The sequence below is a fragment of the Oncorhynchus clarkii genome, chromosome 6, assembly GCF_045791955.1.
Source record: "Oncorhynchus clarkii lewisi isolate Uvic-CL-2024 chromosome 6, UVic_Ocla_1.0, whole genome shotgun sequence".
NCBI classification, from domain to species: Eukaryota; Metazoa; Chordata; class Actinopteri; order Salmoniformes; family Salmonidae; genus Oncorhynchus; species Oncorhynchus clarkii.
This window is the reverse complement of record NC_092152.1, coordinates 72,526,536-72,549,141: the sequence shown is the minus strand read 5'-3', so window position 1 is coordinate 72,549,141 and position 22,606 is coordinate 72,526,536. Positions and strand designations below refer to the sequence as shown.

Sequence of the window (22,606 nt, the reverse complement as noted above, 5' to 3'; positions counted from 1 at the left end):
TAGAGGTGATCATTAACTGTGTAGAGACTGCAGCACCTGTGTTTAGTTTACAAGGAGAAGCCTCAGTCTCTCCAGATTAAAGACGTCCACCTCCAGCAGCTGAAAGACCAGATTTATAAATATTTCTTCAACCACAGCCGATTGTGAACTAACCTGGTACTTTATCTGAATAAAAGCAAGTACAGTTTGTGTGTATGATAGTGTTTCAGTATATTCTCATTGATGTTGCATTATAAACCTAACCAAGTATCTTATGTTAGTATCTATTGCCACATTACTGTCTGTGTTACCTTACAAGCCTCTCTTCCCCAGTGACTGACGAGACTCTTAATTTGTGCCCTTGTTCCAGCCTAGTGGGAAAGGGCCTCGCCTTCCTGAGGTGTACTGCGTCATCAGCCGACTGGGCTGTTTCCACCTGTTCTCCAAGGTGAGTTCATGCTTACACACAAACACACACACACACACACACACACACACACACACACACACACACCCTAGTGTAGCCGTCATCGCAGTTACCTGTCTCTGAGCCGAGCCGAGGCCAGTGTTCCCAGGAGTGAACTAGTTGAGGCTGTGCCAGCATTCCCACTCTAAGGCATCCTGTCCAGCATAAACCTTATTTTCTGCTTTTTCCTCTCTGATTTCCCAGTTAAATTGTTTCCTTCACCTGTTCCTGAGTTGAGCTAACATGAAACAGAGTGCTCATTGTGTTTAAGTACTCCATGCCTTATCTGCCTCCTCATGAATCCTCTATGAACAGTGTATTTGAAGTGAATAAGGCCTGTGTTAAGGGAAACAATTAAGAGGTAGTAGACATATCTAATGAATTAAAATAACTTGTTATTACTGTGTTGTGAGTGCTAAAATGTGCCAAAACGCTGTCAGTTAGTTTCATTTCATATTCATTTAAGGCCAAAAGGATGCATAAATACAATAGATTGTTTCTGTCTTGTGACAGCACAGGCACCTCAACAGTGAGGGTTGAACATCCCTCATACAGGTGGCGGGTGTAGGTTTCAGAAGGCACCATTTTGAGGGCTTGAGACCTGTGTAGGTGAGAGAGGAAATGTTTTCCAAGGAGTATGAAATGCTTTTCTAGTTAAGGCGAGAAAGATGGGAGTGTTTGATTTCACCGGGAACAGAGGGTGTGTGGGGAGTGGAGGGGATATCATATGACCCTGAATGTGAGTGTGTCTCTCTCCAACAAACTTTCCAGGCAGGAGTAGACAGGTCTGACACAGACAGACACGTGGGCATATTGGGTGGGATTTTCCTTTGCTACTTTCCAAATATATCAGACAGCCACAGATTGAAATTCATACTGTATTTGTCAAAAGGGGCAAAGGTAGCCTGGTTCCAGACAATAGCAGGAGCTTTACTTCAGACAGCAACATGCTACCATTTCCATTTACTGGCCATACTGACTGAATGTACTTGGTCTTGGTCTATTACTAGATTCTCAATCTACATCCCGAGTGAAACCTTATTCCCTATTTAGTGCACTACGTTTGACCACGGTCCATAAGGCACTATATAGGGAATTTGGGACTTTCTGTTTGAAATATTGAGTGTTGTGTCTGCAGTGGGGTCTAACTCTCAACCCCCTGTCCTGTGCTGTGTGGTCTAACTCTCAACCCCCTGTCCTGTGCTGTGTGGTCTAACTCAACCCCCTGTCCTGTGCTGTGTGGTCTAACTCTCAACCCCCTGTCCTGTGCTGTGTGGTCTAACTCAACCCCCTGTCCTGTGCTGTGTGGTCTAACTCTCAACCCCCTGTCCTGTGCTGTGTGGTCTAACTCAACCCCCTGTCCTGTGCTGTGTGGTCTAACTCTCAACCCCCTGTCCTGTGCTGTGTGGTCTAACTCTCAACCCCCTGTCCTGTGCTGTGTGGTCTAACTCTCAACCCCCTGTCCTGTGCTGTGTGGTCTAACTCTCAACCCCCTGTCCTGTGCTGTGTGGTCTAACTCTCAACCTCCTGTCCTGTGCTGTGTGGTCTAACTCTCAACCCCCTGTCCTGTGCTGTGTGGTCTAACTCTCAACCCCCTGTCCTGTGCTGTGTGGTCTAACTCAACCCCCTGTCCTGTCCTGTGCGGTCTAACTCTCAACCCCCTGTCCTGTGCTGTGTGGTCTAACTCTCAACCCCCTGTCCTGTGCTGTGTGGTCTAACTCAACCCCCTGTCCTGTGCTGTGTGGTCTAACTCTCAACCCCCTGTCCTGTGCTGTGTGGTCTAACTCTCAACCCACTGTCCTGTGCTGTGTGGTCTAACTCTCAACCTCCTGTCCTGTGCTGTGTGGTCTAACTCTCAACCCACTGTCCTGTGCTGTGTGGTCTAACTCTCAACCTCCTGTTCTGTGCTGTGTGGTCTAACTCTCAACCCACTGTCCTGTGCTGTGTGGTCTAACTCTCAACCCCCTGTCCTGTGCAGTATGGTCTAACTCTCAACCCCCTGTCCTGTGCTGTGTGGTCTAACTCTTAACCCCCTGTCCTGTGCGGTCTAACTCTCAACCTCCTGTCCTGTGCTGTGTGGTCTAACTCTCAACCTCCTGTCCTGTGCTGTGTGGTCTAACTCTCAACCTCCTGTCCTGTGCTGTGTGGTCTAACTCTCAACCCCCTGTCCTGTGCTGTGTGGTCTAACTCTCAACCCCCTGTCCCGTGCTGTATGGTCTAACTCTCAACCCCCTGTCCTGTGCTGTGTGGTATAACTCTCAACCCCCTGTCCTGTGCTGTGTGGTCTAACTCTCAACCCCTTGTCCTGTGCTGTGTGGTCTAACTCTCAACCCCCTGTCCTGTGCTGTGTGGTCTAACTCTCAACCCCCTGTCCTGTGCTGTGTGGTCTAACTCTCAACCCCCTGTCCTGTGCTGTGTGGTCTAACTCTCAACCCCCTGTCCTGTGCTGTGTGGTCTAACTCTCAACCCCCTGTCCTGTGCTGTGTGGTCTAACTCTCAACCCCCTGTCCTGTGCTGTGTGGTCTAACTCTCAACCCCCTGTCCTGTGCTGTGTGGTCTAACTCTCAACCCCCTGTCCTGTGCTGTGTGGTCTAACTCTCAACCCCCTGTCCTGTGCTGTGTGGTCTAACTCTCAACCCCCTGTCCTGTGCTGTGTGGTCTAACTCTCAACCCCCTGTCCTGTGCTGTGTGTAGATCCTGGATGAGGTGGAGAGGCGGAGGGGGATCTCTGCAGCCCTGGTCTACCCCTTCATGAGGAGTCTGATGGAGTCACCCTTCCCAGCGCCAGGGAAGACCATCAAAGTCAAGACCTTCCTGCCTGGAGCAGGGAATGAGGTTGGAGACACATCAGCCCTTGGTTACTAAGGTTCCATCAAAGAAGGATGATGCATGAAGATAATGCGATGTATGCTTAATTGAGCATGACCTGTGATCTCTGTAAATTTATGATTGGTTGTGACCCCAAGTGGTGTTCTCCTCCCCAGGTCATTGAGCTGAGGCGGCCCATGGACTCCAGACTAGAGCATGTAGACTTTGACAGTCTTTTCAGCTGCCTGAGCGTGCGTCAGGTGGTGCAGGTCTTCGCCTCCCTGCTGCTGGAGCGCAGAGTCATCTTTGTGGCTGATAAACTCAGGTGAGCAGCAAGACTCTTATTGTTAGTAACCCTTCTAGTAATAAGTAAAGATGGAGAGAGAACTGAATCACCTACTCATGGGAAGCTGTCCCTGACTAATGGTCATGCTCTGTTAGAGGCAGGTGGGGGTTGTTGAAACTTGTAGTTGTTAGATGATGGTTACTTGTGCCAAGTGAAATGCTCAATAATACCTTTAGTGGCAGTGTTTTGATAAGGTAGTTCTGAAACGCTAAGGGCTGTTGTCATTGTTAGATAATGATTGAAAGTACAGTATTTACAGAGAACTCTGATACGTAGAGCTCTCAACGCCTGCTCATATTGTAGTGTAAGGTTATCGCCTGACAAAGATCTTAACCCTCTTAGGCTATAAATAGTACAAATAGTTCCTAGAATACTTCATCCTTGTCACACATGGTGGCTAGGAGTGAGATCAATTACTGTCTAGGATTACGGTGTATGTTAGCAAATATTTCCCTCCTCAGTTATCTCTGAAGTCCACTGTCTTTTTCTGCAGTGAATTCACCTATTCTAACCCCATTACAATAACATCTGCCTTACATGAGAGGGATTTTATCTCAAGCTCTTTTACATTTTCCCTTTTCTGTTTACGTTCACACAGAGATCTGACTTTTCTCAGACCCACATTGCTGAGCTCAAGGATCCTCTATCTGTATCTTTCTGGACATGTGGCTATACAGTACAGACTGACTATGATACCGTCATCATAACACCGTTTCACATGTCTTGGTGCATTTCCTCTCACAGAGATGACATATTCTGAACATATCCATTCTGAAATGGACTAACTTCAAAGAGAGATCATTTACATAGTATGTAAAACAGTTCCAATAGTGGGGATTGCCCTGCCACTCTGCCAGTGCACTCTGGCTCACCCTAACTGCAGATTTAATTCCTCAGTCGAGCTGCTTGCCATTCACCCAATCTGCACGGCAAATAGCAGCCTTCTACTGTGGGTTTGTCAGTTGGTGCTTAACGGGTTTAGCACATGGGGACATCGTTAGAGCTGTTAAATTAATTATCCCTGCATGTACTCACAACTGATGTGGTTCCAGAAGTGGGTCATCTCTCTGCCGGGGGCCACTGTCCAACCCCGGCAGTCAGGGTGGGGTGGGGTGGTGCAGATAACATAGAGCTAGGGATCTCCAAGGAGCCAGAGTCCCACCGGGCAGCAATCTGCCCCTGGCTATAGGACAGCACTCTGGGCTGAGGGGCTCTGTTAGAGGGGGGCAGGTTTGTGTTGAACGGTAATCTCTACACATCAGAGGACAGTTTAAACAAACATCAGTGGGGCCAGTGACTGTGAGGGGAAGGAATGTACTTCCTGTGTGCAGCGACTCTCCCCTCTGATCTATGGCTTCACTGTCACTGTGTGACTGATGGCGCCATGTTCCCTCCCTGGTCCCTGCCTGGCCTGTTTACGACAGCCCTCTCTCTACCCAGGGGGACTCAGAGAAAGCTGTTTCTGTCCTCACTCTGCCGTTTGAGACAACGACTCCCGGGTTCATGTCAGTTTGCACATCACCCAAAGATTGTTAATCAGTCACCCATTTCAAAGGGCTCTTGTGAACAGCAGCAAGGACTTGAGAGCTGTATCGAATAGTCTGTGTCTGAGGTACTGTTAGTGAACAACACTGACAATCAACAGACTACAGTACTACAGACTACAGTACCACAGACTACGGTACTACAAACTACAGTACTACAAACTATAGTACTACAGACTACAGTCCTGCTCAATGTTAGAACTTAATTGAAAACCATATACTGTTACTTATCATAAAACCTGCTTTGTATCAACACAATGACATACTTCACCATTCAGGTCTTATTCAGGTTCTGAATAAAGGCAAAACAATACGTTTTCATTGTGGATTAGCGTCACAAACCAACCAGTCCTTTCTGTGTGTGTCTAACTGGACTTAGTCTCCAGGGCTCACACCCAGAACCACAATAGATTGAGCTCTAGCTGCCAGAGTGCCCCAGAATACGTACCAGACCCCTTGTGTCTCAGTTCCCATTGAAAACAGGATTCAAGGAGCCACTCTGGGCATCATTGGGCCGTGTTGGGGAGAAGGGAAGAGACCCTCTACTGACTTCACTGGTAAAAGGGTCTGATCCCATGGGAGACAGAGAACGCAATTCAATCCCAGAAATCCCTTCCAACACAACATGATGTATGTCTGGGTGTAATCTATATCCAATAGGAGAAGGATCTGAGGGAGGGAAAACACCGAACAGGCCATGTTAGGGAATGTGTCTCCACTGGGTTGTACTGTGGTAAGTGGATTTGATATACAAGTATTATTTTTAAACCAGGTGGTTCGAGCCCTGAATGCTGATTGGCTGAAAGCCATGTTATATCAGACTGTATACCATGGGTATGACAAAAATAATACTATTTACTGGTCTAATTATGTTGGTAACCAGTTAATAATTGCAATAAGGCACCTCGGGGGTTTGTGTTATATGGCCAATATACCATGGCTAAGGGCTGTATCCAGGCACACTACATTGCGTTGTGCTTAAGGACAGCCCTTAGCCATGGTATATTGGCCATATCCCACCCACCACTTATGCTAAGACAGAGGTTGGCAGAATGGCTTCAAACGAGTCCCAAGACGCTTGTGGGGGTTGTAGAGCAAAATGGAGAACACCATCATGTTCCTTAGAGTCTCATCTTTCCACAGAGGGTTTTGTAGGTCCAAACCGTTCGGACGCTACAGACGATTTTGTAAGAAGACCGATTTTTATGACGTCTCATGGTCTGAAAACCCCCTGCTAGCTCTGTCACCTTTCATTGCAGATGCGGAAGTGTGACATAGACGGATGCAGTGGATCCAATGCAAAACAACATATCTCTAGCTTGAACGGACTATTTTCTATGTTTTTTATTAGTAGTATTATGCTAATTAGACATAGGCCTTAGGGTTTTTTAATGTTTATCTGACTCCATTTGATATTATGGTAAAATCATGTGCCATCAAGTATTATGTGTTTAGCCGACTAAGATCAATAAATGGTCACGAGAAGCGAATTTCAAAGCATGTATGCTATTATTTATTTACTTTAAAAATGTATGAAATTACATACAAGGCATGAAGCTTAAGTTACAAGGCAATACTGACCCTTTGGCATTGCCTTGGGCCATTTGCCATGCGGCGAGTAAGTTAGGGCCAAGCCTACGGGGTTACATGGACTGTTGCATTAACCCTTTATTTGTACTGTAGGCTGTGTATGACTTGCTTAAGAGGTCACAACGGGTCATTTGCCAAAAGCAAGCGTCTTTGTACGTATAAAAATGCTTTATATCAGACATGTTGCTGCTTATCTGTGACATCAAACAGCCAGACAGACAGTTACTCAGAACTGATGATGATTAACCAGCAAAGGGCTGCTGTAATAACAACTTTGATGCCTAATTACATGAATTCATCATCGGTTACATCAGACTGTAATTGGTTAACCAGATTTACCTGAAGGCTCTGTGCTGGGATTGCTGCAGTGCTCATAATGTAAACATCATCTTCCAGTTATTATGGGTCTAGGACAGAGAAGGGTTACCACCACAGAGCTTGTTTGATCTGCCTCTCAGTGGGTCTAAATGGGCGGGTCTCAACTTCTTCCCTGCCATTCCTCCATTGTTAGGTCTTGCCTGTGGGCTAGATTCAAAATATACAGGTTAAGACAAGAGGATTCTAATATCCCATAACTCTTTGCAATTCATGTGACCAGCGTTGCTAGTTAGCAACGGCGCTAGTAGATATCAATGGAGCTGTTTCCATGCAGTTGTTTATTTTCGAACGCTTTTGTATAGAATTACTTTGTTGTCTTTAACCTTCCCATCTTCATCCTAGCCTGTGGGTGTAGAGGTGATTGAATCACTTCTCTTTTTTTGACCAATCTGATAACATGGAGGTCGTTTCCGATTACTGAGGTGCTTTAATAAGTCAATGTTTCTATTGTATTTGCTGAGCGGCCCACAGTAGAACAGACAGGGGATTGGGGGGAAAGGTAGTGTGTGTATGAGTGGGAGAAAGATGGGGGTAAGAGAGGGAGAAACAGGGAGAAAGAAAGAGCGGGGGTGCAGAGCGAGAGCAAAAGACCGCCTCTGAAAGCTTTTCTCATGGTCATGGTGAATTAATCAGGCTCTTGTTTTCTGAGAGGGAGAAGGAAGGCTGTTTTCTGTACCTCGTTTCCCCTTACACCACTCCCTGTAACATCAGAAAACTTCAAACTAACACATGGTAGTCACCAGATGTATTGCATTTTTATTAGTTTAAAATCCTCCTTTCAAACCCCATTCATAATCTTCTTCTACCACCTGTTGAAATGACTGGGGTTTGCATTAGATTCAGGAAGAGCCCATTGCTCCAGTCTCCAGCAGCAGCAGCTGTATAATATGGTGTGTGTCTGTAACCCCAGTCTGTTAAAGTGAGCCGCTGTAGGTAGCTACAGTGTACCACTCTAATCTGGGAACAAGCTGTACAGTTTATTTAGTCCCGTATTACTCCTGAACACTGTTGTATCACACTGAGCAATGCTGGCACCGCACCTAACAACCTACAACAACTTAACACTTTCCCCGTGTGTATTTCTAACGCCCAAAGGTGGAGTGGATGAACACAGTGGAAACATACTGTATGTAAAATGTTGCTGTGAGACTGAAGAGGGAAACTCAGAAGATGGAAACCAGAGGCCAAGCATCTGACTTTCCCATAATTATTATTATTATTATTATAATTATATACACACACCCGGCAATGCTGCCCACAAGAAGCATTGGAATCAATAGGCTTGAATAGGACCATATGTAGGGTTGCCCAAGGGAAGCCTGGTCTTACTGTTCAACAGCTTCCACTACAACTGTTCATACCAGGGAGTCCAAGCCTAGGCCGTGATGGGAACTTGAGATCCTTATGGAGAGGAAGTGAGGAAAAGACATTGGAGCTCTATGTGAATAATAAGCATTCTACTAGATGCCCCAATGAGCAGTATGCACACACTCATTCATCCTTCGCACCATTGCTTAATTTGAGCCGGATCCTAATGAAAGCGATCAAAGTTAATTTGTCATGTGAAAAAGTAGATTTTCAGCCCGGGCCTGATATTCGAGTTGATTCAGGTTGGGCCGGCCTGGGTTTAGGTTTGAGACCAACGCGTGGCCGTGGCTGTGTGAGAAGCACGCCTGTATCCTTCACAGAACTAGAATGAGATTCACGTTCTATGATCTCTCTCTGCAACTCTCATCTCTCCAGCGTTGCACTTCATCATTTATTTCCTTATAGAATCATAGCCGTGCGAAGGGTTCTGGAGGAGCTGCAGCGCCCCTGATACATTTAAATACATTTGCCAAAGTTATAGAGTTACTGCTGTCTGTTCAGAAAGAAATTAAATAATTCAGAATAGCCTAGTACACCATGAGAAAGCATATAATTTAGCCACAGAAGATCACTATCTTATTTTAACAACTTAACTAGCTATGGATTGTGTGTAGCCAATAACAAGGGATAGCCTAAATCTGTCAGTGAACAGCATGCAGATAAAACAGGCAATATTTCAAACACAATTGCAGGAAAACAGATTGGAAAGCAAATGGCTCCTGCTGAAAAGAGAAGACTCTAATCTGTTTGCTGTAGGCTACCAACATTTTTGATCAACTTCCAAATATTGTTTTACAAAGTAAAACAAAAGAGATAAAACAAAAGGGAGTGAGGCTTTTGGCACGAATCACCAGCCAGTGAGCTGCACATCATTGGGTGAGTCAGTGAAACTGGAAAGCATTTTTCTTCACATTGTAACATACAATATGTGTCTCCTCAAGACAAGTGTAACGCTCATCGGTCGGTGGAAGGAAGAGTGGACCAAAGCACAGCGTGGAAAGTGTTCATGATATTTATTTACAAGAAACACTCAAACAAAAAGAACAAATCCAAAACGAACGCGAACAGTTCCGTCAGGCACAGACACTAAACAGAAAATAACACCCCACAAAACCCAAACGGAAAATCACAACTTATATATATGATCCCCAATCAGAGACAACGATAGACAGCTGCCTCTGATTGGGAACCACTCTCTGCAAAACTAAAAAACACAGATTTTCCCACCCGAGTCACACCATGACCTAACCAAACATAGAGAATAAATAAGGATCTCTAAGGTCAGGGCGTGACAGACAAGGTTGTTTTTATTGATCTCAGTGTGTCAGTGTCAAAGTATACTGTTATTTTGACCATTTGTACGGTATTAAAAAGATTTTGCCAAATTCTCCAGTCATGTAAAATGATGCAGAATTGCATGAAATGCGTTTATAAAAGGCAACATTCTTTTGCAGACCCTAGGCTACTAAAAATGTTTTCCATGTGTGCAACTTCTGTAAGTGCCTCTGCTCTACTTCTCTATGCCACTACGCAAATGCAATGATCTGCATGCAGTACTTTATTAAAGGGGATTTGTCTCTCATGCATTCTGGTACATCAGAGCTCCCCAGGTTACCCCCCTCTCGCACTAACTTTTTTGTTCCGCTACCTCCCGATTTACAAATTAAGCACTGATTCTCACCCAGAAAAATATGTATGTGCTTCAGTATGAGGAGCTGTTAGTCAACAGCTGTATGCCAGAGTCTGTGTTTGTCCTGGGCTGAAATGGGCCCGTCTGGGATTGTGGACAGTGCTGCTGACGCTGGGACTCTCCATCCTGCACCTGTGAGTTTGGCAGAGTAAGCCTCTCTATCCTGAGAGTTTCCTGGGAATCTGCATGGTCAGCCACAGACAGACCCAGGACAACCATTCCCGATCTGACATGCTTATATAACCCCAAATGCAATATATCACAAAGCAAAGTTAGTATCCTCTAAACTTAAGTGGATGGTTATGCGGATATGGTTTTGTTATGACCTGGTCTGTAAAGGTCTGCCATTCCTTTCCGCTTTAGAATGTGTTCCAAATAGCACCCTTTTCCCTATGTAGTGCACTACTGGCCATATTGGCTCTGGTCAAATGTTGTGCAATATATAAGGAATAGAGTGCCATTTGGCACGCACCCTTAGAGAGTTGACTGGCAGCTCTGGGCAGAGATTGTGTTTTTATTGCAAGTTCATCATTTCCCATGAGTGTTACCCTCAGGACTGAGTGTGTAAGTGATACTCATGGTATCAGTCCTCTCCTCTGCAGCGCTTGCTCTGTCTTGCCTGTGGCTGAGGTTCTGAGAGCTGTACCCCATCACTTCCTGGTGGAACATGTCAAACCCCGGAGACTGGATCTGTTCAAAAGGATCAGCTCCTTCTGCAAATAAAACTCAGACAGTGAAACTGAGACTGCTTTCTGCTCCATGTTATGATGTGTGAATAAGAAACCTGAACAGACCATGGGGCTGCAGTTGTTGAGCCATGTAGATACTGGTCTCGCTTTACAGTGTTCATTAACTATAATAACTTGCCATTTTACTCATAGCTCTATTCACAGTAAACTGTACCAAAACAAGATAAAGGTTCCGTCAAGGAGAGGCTGTATGCACATCAATATTGACGTTGTGATAGAGCGTGGACACTTACGTATATGTAGTGGGAGTACTGTGTGTTTGGTAGGATGTGCCCTCTGCTGTTGAAGTGAACAACTATAGACAACATTCCTTATTAACAGTGCATTCATCTTCAGTGGAGTGTTTGATCTCCACTGATTTAGAGTTGTGGTATCTGTGTGTTTCTGATGGGCCTCATGGTTTATCTCCCCTTTCTATCTGTGTGTACATGGACAGTATGGAGTGCAGGGGGACAGAGGGGAGGAGGGTCGGCCACTGTCAACAAACTTGGGACCGTGAGAAAGACGACATACTATTTGTGATTTTGTGTTAAGCCACAGTTGTCAAAATTCACCAGCGGTAAGGGTGCTGTTTTGGGTAATATCAAATGGATTCAAGTGTTAAACTATTGTAACACACCCAACCCATCTGAGGGTGAGGGAGTGGACCTACTGTGTGTGTTGCCACAGTGGCAGTGCCTAGTGTAATCAGCCTGTCAGATGTTTATAGAGCAGGTCTTAGCTGTGGGCTGTGTAGTTCAGGGTGTTACACTGTCAGTGGAAGAGGTGGAAACGTAACAGATTAAAGCTTTTGAATGGTTGCCATGGGTGAACCTGTCTGCCTGTCTGCTGCTCCCAGTGGTGTAAAGTACTTAAGTAAAAATACTTGAAGGTACTACTTAAGTCGTTTTTTTATTTTTTATTCTGTACTTAACGTTACTATTTATATTTTGGACAACTTTTGCTTCACTACATTCCTAAAGAAAAGAATGTACTTTTTACTCCATACATTTTCCCTGACACCCAAAAGTACTCATTACATTTTGAATGTAATGAGTGTGTAACACACACTTATCAAGAGAACAACCCTGGTCATCCCTACTGTTTCTGATCTGGTGGACTCACTGAACACATGCTTCGTTTATAAATGATGTGTTGGAGTGTGCCCCTGGCTATCGGTAAATAAAATGTAAAAAATAAAATGGTGCCTTCTGGTTTGCTTAATATAAGCAAATTTGAAACTATTTATACTTTTGATACTTAATTACTACTTTTAGACTTTTACCCAAGTATGACATTTGGGTATTTTTCCCGCTACTGGCTGCTCCAATGGGAAGTCTTGTACAGACCTCTCTCTCCTGGCAGCTGAGTGTCAGGAGGAGGGATTTCTTTCTGCTCTATCCTTTCCTGTCTTTTTCTTCTTTTCTTCTTTTGTTGGAGAGAAAGAACAGCCTGTTGAGAATGGATTTCAGACTGTCCCTTAGACCAACTGGAGGAAGGAACACGGTGTTAAGCCAGGGTGCATAGCCGCACTTGTTCGCCTCACAATTACAAAAGTTATTGTTTCAAGGAAAAGAGGATCAGGTTGTTGTTTGGTTTGGACGTTGGAAAGACTGGTTCACTTATGACGTTAAGCAATACCCTCTCATTCGGCTCTCTTCTTGATATTAGAGGCAGATAATGATGAACTTTAAACAAATCTCAATAAGCTTTTATTCTGTGTTTTATAGAGGAATGTGAGGGTCCACATTTTTGTTGCATCTGTTTGTCGTTCTTTGTCCGCTGCTGGCTGTTGTTTTAGGAGTATTCAGGGTTCACTTCAAAACACAATCTACCACTCCCTTTCAAAGGTCAGGATAATGTGGGCAATCTGATGGAAAATCTGGCATACCCATGTTTTCCCCTGACAATATTCATATCTGGTTTTGCTGATGGAGCCAACTGCAGTTCTGTGTTGTGAGTGTAAAGGTGAGTGATGTTGTCTGTCTCCCTCCCCGGTAGTACCCTGTCCAGCTGTATCTGATGTTGACTGTCCCCATAGAGATCTTAAAATGATTCGATATAGTGATTCTATATGTAATTCTATGGTTGTCTGTCTCCCTCTCTGCAGTACCCTGTCCAGCTGTATGCACGCCGTGGTGGCTCTGCTCTATCCCTTCTCCTGGCAGCACACCTTCATCCCTGTCCTGCCTGCCTCCATGGTGGACATCGTCTGCTGCCCCACGCCCTTCCTAGTGGGGCTCCTGTCCAGCTCACTGCCCAAACTCAAAGACCTGCCTGTGGAAGAGGTTGGTACTTCATTTTCTCCATCTCTCTCTCTGGCTTTTCATCTTTGTCTCCCACTGTCTTGCTTTTCTTAGACCAGGTTTAATGTATTGGCTCTATTAATTTCCTCCTCATTCTGCGCCTCTGATTTTGTTAGCTTGAGGCTACAGATTAGAGGCTATTCCACTGTCACATTCCATCTCTCTGTTAGACACTGGGCTGGGGAGTGGCCTTCCTGTTACTGGTCAGCAGTATAACGCCCACAACAACCTACAGTATATTACACAGTCAATTACCCTGCTTGTTTTCATTAAACATTTACCCAATGAGGGTCTTATATTTCTGAAGAGAATTGCGTAGGTATGTTGATCCTCTTGGCTGATTGGTGCAGCCATGGGACAGATTCAGAAGCATCCGGATATACAGTAACTGGGACATCTCACGAGACAGCTATCATGGTGCTCCTCCCAACCTCCCTCAGAGACCCAGGACCACCCCTGGGTCCAGGATGAAACCACACTCTCATGATGACTGTCACAGAAAGAATGCTGGACCTTCCAGTGATTCAGAGCAATTTTACCCTCAAACGTTTGTTTTTACGTTTATTCATTCAAGCACTACATACCAGAAATCGTTCTAAATCAGCCTCATGTTAAATTCACAGTCACACATTGAGCAATAGCATTCTGTTTTTGAAAGATCGGGTCAGACTTGAATTCTCTCAGAGCGCTGAGTGTAATATGACCCGTTTCCTCTGTTTTGCTGCCATGGACACTGTAGGCTCCCAGTATTCAGTATTAGAATTCAAGCCATGAGCTTCCTAGTATTGAGCTGTCAGAGTCCACACACAGTGTGAGGCCTGCTATAGCTATAATTGCCTGTTCAGTGCTGTCCAGCAGTCTCGCTGTGGTCAAAGCCTGACAGGACGTTGACCTGCAGCAGTTTTGTCACCAATTACAGAGGGAGGAGGGAAAGAAGACGTGTCTGCTTCTCTGCTCTCCCAGCTGGACAGTTCTGCTCTGTTCTGCGGCATTCTTGGAACGGAGCGCTGATTTGCCAAGGCAGTGTGGAAAGAGGGGCAAATCACTTGAATCCGTCCTTGTTAAAGTAGCAACAACTCCTCCAGCCTCAACGTGCTGTAGTGTGGCTGACACTGACCTAAAACCCCCAGTGAATGTGGCCTTGGCAGTTGGCAGCTGCTGCAGCCTGCAGGGCCCATGCCAGGGCAGCCTCAACCCTCAACTCTGGGGTCCTGGCCCCAGTAGGGAGGGAGAGAGGGAGGTTCTGGCTCTCAATATAAAGCCTGGCAGGAGAAGGCATCAGGCCTCGTAAAGCCCAGCTCTCTGCTATAACACAGTTAGTCCGAGTCAGCAGCATCTGCCCTCAGCCCATGGTATGAGTGAAAAGACCATCTTACCCTGTCTGTCATATTTAACACAAGGCTTTTAATGGCCTGGCAACAGTATCTGTTGTCTGTTTACATTTGTCTTGATGTTGCTGATCGACTCAATTAAAATTCCCCAAGTATCTTTCGCTGCTTTTAAAGATCTCGTTTTAACACTGGTATAACACTTCCAACTTCTGGAAGAGCTCGTCTTTCTCTTGATGGAGAGTTTGATTTATTTGTAGAGGGCATTGGTATTCACTTTAAGCCATTGTATGCACATGGAAGAAGCCTGGATTTGATTGAAGATTCCTAAATGTGGTCGATCACCTTGATTCTGTCTAATGTAGCAACATTTTAAATTGTGTTTTTTTTACATTGGATAAAAGTAGAGCCTCTGCGGTAGAAAATGGTACATCATACACCGCAGTTGTGGAACAATGGGAAAGTAATTCTGCTTTGAAAGTTGATAAACTTGTAACCCCACTTTTGAGAAAATGGCCCTTGAATGTTTTGGTACACCTACTGGAGAGCTCTCCTTTGTCTATACCCATTCAGCATTGTTCACACCCTCTTAATCCTTAACCGCACTCATCTCTTTAAGGATTCACATGTGAGGCCATGTGCTAAACAGAGTGACTAGGTTAGTGAACAACCAAAGATTTCATGACTAAAAGTGATAAAAGTAGTAGCCTACACACAAAAAATTACCTCCAGGTAAAAATACACTTTATGTAGTCCTTGGCCTATATCCTAATCTGACTTTGGTGCAGGTCATGTTGTTCTTCTGGTAAACACACACATGCCTAGGATACAAAAGGGGTAAACGGTACAGTGAAATGGTTACTTGCATAGTAGCAATATCAAAGACAGAGAGTGTCCAGATAAAAAATATTTTAGAATTATTAGATAACATTTACCCGACACACTTGATGGGTCTAAATTGATGGGTAATGTGAAGGAAATGCTATAACCACCCCCCTGCCACATCTAGCTAAGTGGATGGGTCACTGTTGTCTAGAAATACCATAGATAGCCGCAATCATCCCCAGACACACCTGGCTAGCTTGATGGGTCATGTAATCATCTGGTGAAGTGGAGTCCTTTGTTTAGACATGTAGCTATCTAGCTAAACAATGAACCGGAATAATCCCAACTCATACTACTACCAATACATACATTCTCATAGCCTTAGTATGAATCTGCAGGTAGCTTAAGTTAACCAACTAGGTTCAATGTTAGCTAACATTAGGCTATAACTAATAATGCAAATGGTTTTGTGATTCAAATAATATTACTATACCTATCATACAAGTAACGTTAGATAGCGAGCCAGCAAGCTAACTCTCGCTAGCTAGCGAACTGTATGCTTTAACTTGCAATGAAAACGAATTTCTGACAAAAATTAGAAATGTATAATATCTGAAGATGTAGCTAGATTCTTACTTGTATACATGGATGAATGCTTCACGGCAGACTGGAACCATTTAACTCTGTTTTGTTTGTAGGTACATATTGTTTGGCCAGTATTGTGTCAAGTCACTCCGGTTCACACGGTGAACTACTTTCGGCCTGTGCAGAAAGTAGCCCATCACTTTTTCCAACTGATCTGTTGATAGCTCCTGCTAAATTCAGTGCATCAATGTTGTTGAGAAAAGTAGCATAACTTTTGCAGTTCTCGATGGCTAACCTTATATCTTTCAAAAACGGTGAGGTAGAAAGGACTATCAACACATGCTGAACAGCTCAAGTTATAGACAGAAGCCAGCTACACGTCAGACCAATCCGAACTCATCTCTCGGCATGTACAGCCCATCCATTATCTCAGCCAATCATGGCTAGCAGGATGGCTCCTGTCTTTTTCCGTGGCTAAACCAACTAGGCTTGTAATTTAACCATTTTATTTGTATTTACAAATGGAATACAAGTTTGTTATGAAGGCACATGAAAGTTCACATGTTCCAGAAGGCATTTCTGCCAAAAAACTAATTTTGATAAATAATGAATGTTTATGTTCAAATGCCTCTCCTGTCAAGTAGTGACGTGCGACATACGCCTAGTTTCCTGAAATGAGTCACAAATATGTGACTTGTTTGTTTCCTTTGCAGGCTTTGATGGTGGACCTGGGAACTGACCGCTTTCTCAGACAGGTTGGTCTCAATTCTCCAGTACCTCACCGTAACAAAGACCAGAACGTTTATTGTAATATAATATGGACTAATCTTTTGATATTCTTGTTTATTGTCGCTAATTAAATTGTTATGCGTGTGTATAGATGGATGATGAGGCCTCACTGTTGCCACGGAAACTCCAGTCTGCTCTTGAGCTAACTCTGGAGCAGAGGAATGACATCATCAATCAGGACTCTGACAGCGAGTCAGACGAAGGTGAACGAGGGACACGTCATCACTCTCAACTAAACCAGATGTTACGAGTGTAAATTAGGACAACAGAGCACTGGCCATGTTTCAACCCTGTGAACAAGAACATGGACAGCACATGTCATGGAGCAATACACTGTCTGTGGAGTGATGAGAACTCCTGGAATGGGTGCTTCACCTCACTGAATTGAAGGTTACTGGGGTTCAGAATGTAGTGTTTGTTTAATGTTACGTATAAATACACAATATCAGTTAAACATCAACTCTAAATAACTCTTGTGTCATTCCCACAAATGTTATAGGCCCTACTTGATTCTCAAGCACAATTCTCAAGCATGTAGTTTGTGTTGCTTCTTTCTAGATGTATTGAACATGTATTAAGTGTGTTTCAGTTTCAGCATCATAATACTAACCTATCCTGTTTCGTCTGTTTCTGTAGAGTGTAACTCCTTGAACAGCCTGGTGTCGGAGGCCTTCATCCGTTTCTTCCTGGAAACCATCGGCCACTACTCCCTGTTCCTCACCCAGAGCGAGCGAGGAGAACGCAGTTTCCAGCGCGAGGCCTTCCGCAAGTCTGTGGCCTCCAAGAGCATCCGTCGCTTCCTGGGGGTCTTCATGGAGTCCCAGATGTTTGCGGGGTTCATCCAAGACCGGGAGCTGCGGAAATGCCGGGCCAAAGGTGGAGCAAACCTACAATGACCCTGTTAATCCACCCTACACAACAGTCTGTAATATTATGGTCCTGTCTACTTGTTAAGAGATAATAACGTTATGTGTGTCCTGTCCTCTTAAAATGGATTCATTGTAGTTCATCATAATACAAATAATATGTCAACTGTAATGATTGGTAGAAATGCTCTTTAGAGGTAGGCTCTGCCACCCCTCACTTTTCTGCCAAAGTAGTCCAAAATCCCTAAAGGGATCTTCTCAATCCTGTGCTGGTACGGCCCTCTGGTTGACAGCGGTTCTAGCTGGGTATTCAGTGCCATCTCCTGGCCACATAGTGAAGGGTATTTCACCCCATACCAAAACATGCTTTCTCTGATATACTGCACTGTAACATTACCTCACAATATAACATTAATAATGTAATAATGTTAATAATTATCAGTGGTGGAAAAATTACCCAATTGTCATACTTGAGTAAAAGTATAGATACTTACTCAAGTAAAAGTAAAAGTCACCCAGTAAAATACTACTTGAGTAAAAGTCTAAAAGTATTTGGTTCAAAAGTAAATGTATCAAAAGTAAATGTAATTGCTAAAATATACTTAAGTATCAAAAGTAAAAGTATAAATCATTTTAAATTCCTTCTATTAATCAAAGCAGGCGGCACCATTTTCTTGTTTTTAAAATGTATGGATAGCCCTGGGCACACTCCAACACTCAGACATAATTTACAAAAGATGCATTTGTGCTTAGTGAGTCCGCCAGATCAGATGCAGAAGGGATGACCATGTGTTGTCATCCCTTTTGGATGTCACGTAAAATGTATGGAGTAAAAAGTACATTATTTTCTTTAGGAATGTAGTGAAGTAAAAGTAAAAGTAGTCAAAAAGTACAGATACCCAAAAAAACGACTTAAGTGGTACTGTAAAGTATTTTTACTTAAGTACTTTACACCACCTCATGTTATTCTGTCATTGTGTTGTGTTTCTGTCAGGACTCTTTGAGCAGAGGGTGGAGCAGTACCTGGAAGAGCTACCAGACACAGAGCAGAGTGGAGTGAACAAGTTCCTTAAAGGGCTAGGTGAGTTCTCAAATAAAATAGAATCTGCACTTAAAACAAATCTCCCCTCAACAGACCTTACCTGTCCAATTTACCACGGGGACAAATTGTAACCTGGCTTAAAATGTAGGGTGATACAAAGTTTTGTTCTAAAAGAAGCCTATTCACATTTGGCAATGATGTAGTAATGAGCACCAAGTTGTCCAGGGTTCCCCAACTGGTGGAATTTGAAATAGATTTTTTATTGTTGGACATAAAAGACTGTAAAAACACCAGCAAATCAGCTACAAGTGATTTTAATTTTGGAAATATATTCCAAAGTATTCCCATGCATAATAAAGAGATATATGTTATCGTATACAAATGTAAGCAAGGTTCAAAATGATTATGTTTTAGTCAAATATTATATATGTTTGGGCTTTTTGCAGTCAATTTGCAGTCTACAAATGATTTGTAATTATGTTCCGGCCACCTAACCACCCGCTCAAGAAAAAATCAGCCGCAGCAGAATGTAGTTGATGATCCCTGATGTAGTCCAAAACCGGGATTCCATCTGAGGCACTACATCATTTCCCTGACAATCACAGAGATCACATTCACAGTAAACACTGCAGATGTCAGCTCAATTGGAACATTTCACTGAAGTGTGTTAAAGGTTTACATGACGTGAACAGTTCTTACTTGCATTTTGTTTGTGTCTTTTAGGAAGTAAAATGAAGTTTCTTCACAAAAAGAACTGAGGAAACCTGCTACTTAATAACCAAATACCGGAGCATGAAAGCTTGTTCTACTGCAAACAGAAGATCTGATACACCCAAAACCCTGTATTTTATTGACTTATTCACTTGTTTGTCTATCAAAAACATCAATGAAATGTCAATATGTTGTACATATTTCACTGTAAACTGGCTGTGATACCCTCCAATGTAGCTTGATTGTTAGGTGTCTGGTACCTTAATTATGAGGCTAGTTGCAGTAGGACGGTACAGAGTGAATGTGCCTTTGTTTCTGATTAACCACTGACATTAAAGTGTACGTGAGAAAAATATGATCAGACTGAGTGAGTGAATGCATGCTGATGTATGGTGGCTGTACAGTTACTATGTTTTGTTTTGTAGTTTAGATCATCGTTGTCCTGTCTTTTTGCTGAATGAGAGCTGTAAATTCCACACCTGGTTGGGAGGATTTGTACATGCATTAACACATGAAGAAAATGATTGTAAATGTTTAAAACATGCATTGCTTTGTAAAATTCAGTAATTAAACACAAAAGACTTCAAATGATTGGATTCTTTGAACTTTTTTATGTGTTACTGTTCTGAAGAAACAGAACTTCATCAGCACTTATAGGAAGCGAGGTCGGTGAACCAGGTCATGGTTCCTCTTTAGGTGGAACCCGGGTGGCTCTGTACAGACAGGGAGGTTGGATCACACATTTTAAAGAAGTCAAATACTAAAAACAGATTTGAGTGCTGCAAGATGACAGTAAGCTTCCAAGTCAGCAGAGCTGATAAAAGCATGGCAGTGACAGCCACTGGAGTGATGTGTGAGGACATAATTAGGTTATTGGCAGCATGTGGTAGCTATGTGTGCCTTTTGGGATTCCACCCCACCAACTACACAGTTGGGATGCTGGGGGGGGGGGGACTTGTCATTGAGTTGTCAGACATGACGTCTAGTGATTTTAGACATTTTGGCAATGAATGGAACAACAATCTGGAATTGAATAATGTGTGTAACTTGTCAATTTCGGATGCCTATAAATGCATTGCTGGGTCATATTTATAATGAGAGTAATATTATATTAGTCAATACTAGCCCAGAACATGTGTACAGAGATGAAACTGTCACTGTGTATTTGGGTAATTGACCAGTGTACAGGAAGGCCATTCAGTGAATAAGATCATGTTTATGTTCTAGCTCTATCCGACCAAGACAACCGAGGAACAGAGGGTGTCAGGATGAGACAATAGTCTCAGGACTAACAGGTTAGGTATACAGTACATTCGGAAAGTATTCAGACCCCATTACCTTTTCCACAATTTGTTATGTTAAAACCTTCTAAAATGTATCAAATATATATTTTCCTCATCAATCTACACACAATACCCCATAATGACAAAGCAACAAAAAGATTTGAGACATTTTTGAAAATCTATTAAAAATTTAAAACAAAAATACCGTATTCAGACCCTTTGCTATGAGACTTGAAATTGAGCCTCAGGTGCATCTTGTTTCCATTGGTCATCTTTGAGATGTTTCTACAACTTGATTGGAGTCCACTTGTGGTAAATTCAATTGATTGGACATGATTTGTAAAGGCACATGCCTGTCTATGTAAGGTCCCACAGTTTACAGTGCATGTCAGAGCAAAAACTAAGCCATGAGGTCGAAGGTATTGTTCGTAGAGCTACAAGACAGGATTGTATCGAGGCACAGATCTGGGGAAGGGTACCAAAACATTTCTGCAGCTTTGAAGGTTCCCAAGAACACAGCGGCCTCCATTATTCTTAGCTGGCCGCCCGGCCAAACTGAGCAATCGGGGGAGAAGGGCCTGGGTCAGAGAGGTGACCAAGAACCCGATGTTCACTCTGACAGAGCTCTAGAGTTCCTCTGTGTAGATGGTAGAACCTTCCAGAAGAACAACCATCTCTGCAGCACTCCACCAATCAGGACTTTACGGTAGAGTGGCCAGATGGAAGCCACTCCTCAGTAAAAGGCACATGACAGCCCGCTTGGAGTTTGCCAAAAGGCACCTAAAGCACTCTCAAACCATGAGAAACAAGATTCTTCGGTCAGATGAAGCCAAGACTGAACTCTTTGGCCTGAATGTCAAGCGTCACGTCTGGAGGAAACCTGGCACAATCCCTACGGTGATACATGGTGGTGGCAGCATCATGCTGTGGGGATGTTTTTCAGCGGCAGGGACTGGGAGACTAGTCAGGATCAACGCAAAGATGAACAGAGCAAAGTACAGAGATATCCTTAATGAAAACCTGCTCCAGAGCGCTCAGGGACTCAGAATGGGGCAAAGGTTCACCTTCCAAAAGGACAATGACCATATGCACACAGCCAAGACAATGCAGGAGTGGCTTCGGGACAAGTTTCTGAATGTCCTTGAGTGGCCCAGCCAGAGCCTTAACTTGAACCCGATTGAACACCTCTGGAGAGACATGAAAATAGCTGTGCAGCCCATCCAACCTAACAGAGCACAACTGTAATTTTGTAGAGTCAAACCCAAGGAGGCTGTAATCGCTGCCAAAGGTGCTTCAACAAAGTACTGAGTAAAGGGTCTGAATACTTTTTAAAATCTTTAATACATTTGCAAAAATTTCCAAAAACTGTTTTGCTTTGTCATTATGTGGTATTGTGTGAATATTGATCAGGGAAAAACCCAATTTAATTCATTTTAGAATAGGCTGTAATGTAACAAAATGTGGAAAAAGTCAAGGGGTCTGAATACTTTCCGAATGCACTATACACTATCTAAACCAGTGGTTATTAAAATCAATCTGGGTTAGTGTGATACACTAACAGGCAGACAAGAACGGGGGAAGTTTACACATACTTTCATTGGCTTCTGCATTAAAAGGTATTGCATCACCATTGGATCTGTGATGGTGCATATAATCTGTCAGATGTTCTGTGTTGAGCTGTGGGATGGCAGAGCAAAGACGGTCATCTGAAAAATACCAGAAAAAACGATTGTGATGCAGTTATACATTAGACCAAAATAAGGGTATCCCTCACCATACGCCCATGCCCGTGGCTGACGTGCCCGATGCCTTCTAGTTTCGGTGTTTTTGGTGGGCTAGGATGAATAACGGGTTGGGTAAGTTAAATATTATTAAAACAATAGCTTACCTGTACTGTCCTATTGTGATACTGTCCTGTCATGGTATTATGCTTGCACTGAGTTACCAGGCATGCTACTGGCTTTTACGGTGGAA

General features: G+C 43.5%; 1 protein-coding gene across 4 annotated transcripts in view; it reads left to right on the top strand.

The window, feature by feature from the left end:
- Positions 1–19,937, top strand: part of LOC139411574 (DENN domain-containing protein 2B-like) — a 73,343-nt gene extending 53,406 nt beyond the window's left edge. For all 4 annotated transcript variants that reach the window (XM_071158112.1, XM_071158111.1, XM_071158113.1 and 1 more), the window contains 9 exons: positions 350–427; positions 3,140–3,280; positions 3,430–3,578; positions 13,008–13,185; positions 16,655–16,696; positions 16,822–16,933; positions 17,367–17,606; positions 18,591–18,677; positions 19,362–19,937. In XM_071158112.1, coding sequence (XP_071014213.1) covers positions 350–427; positions 3,140–3,280; positions 3,430–3,578; positions 13,008–13,185; positions 16,655–16,696; positions 16,822–16,933; positions 17,367–17,606; positions 18,591–18,677; positions 19,362–19,396 — 1,062 coding nt within the window. In that variant the 3' untranslated portion in view covers positions 19,397–19,937. The remainder of the gene's footprint in view (positions 1–349; positions 428–3,139; positions 3,281–3,429; positions 3,579–13,007; positions 13,186–16,654; positions 16,697–16,821; positions 16,934–17,366; positions 17,607–18,590; positions 18,678–19,361) is intronic.
- The last annotated feature ends 2,669 nt before the right edge of the window (positions 19,938–22,606 follow it).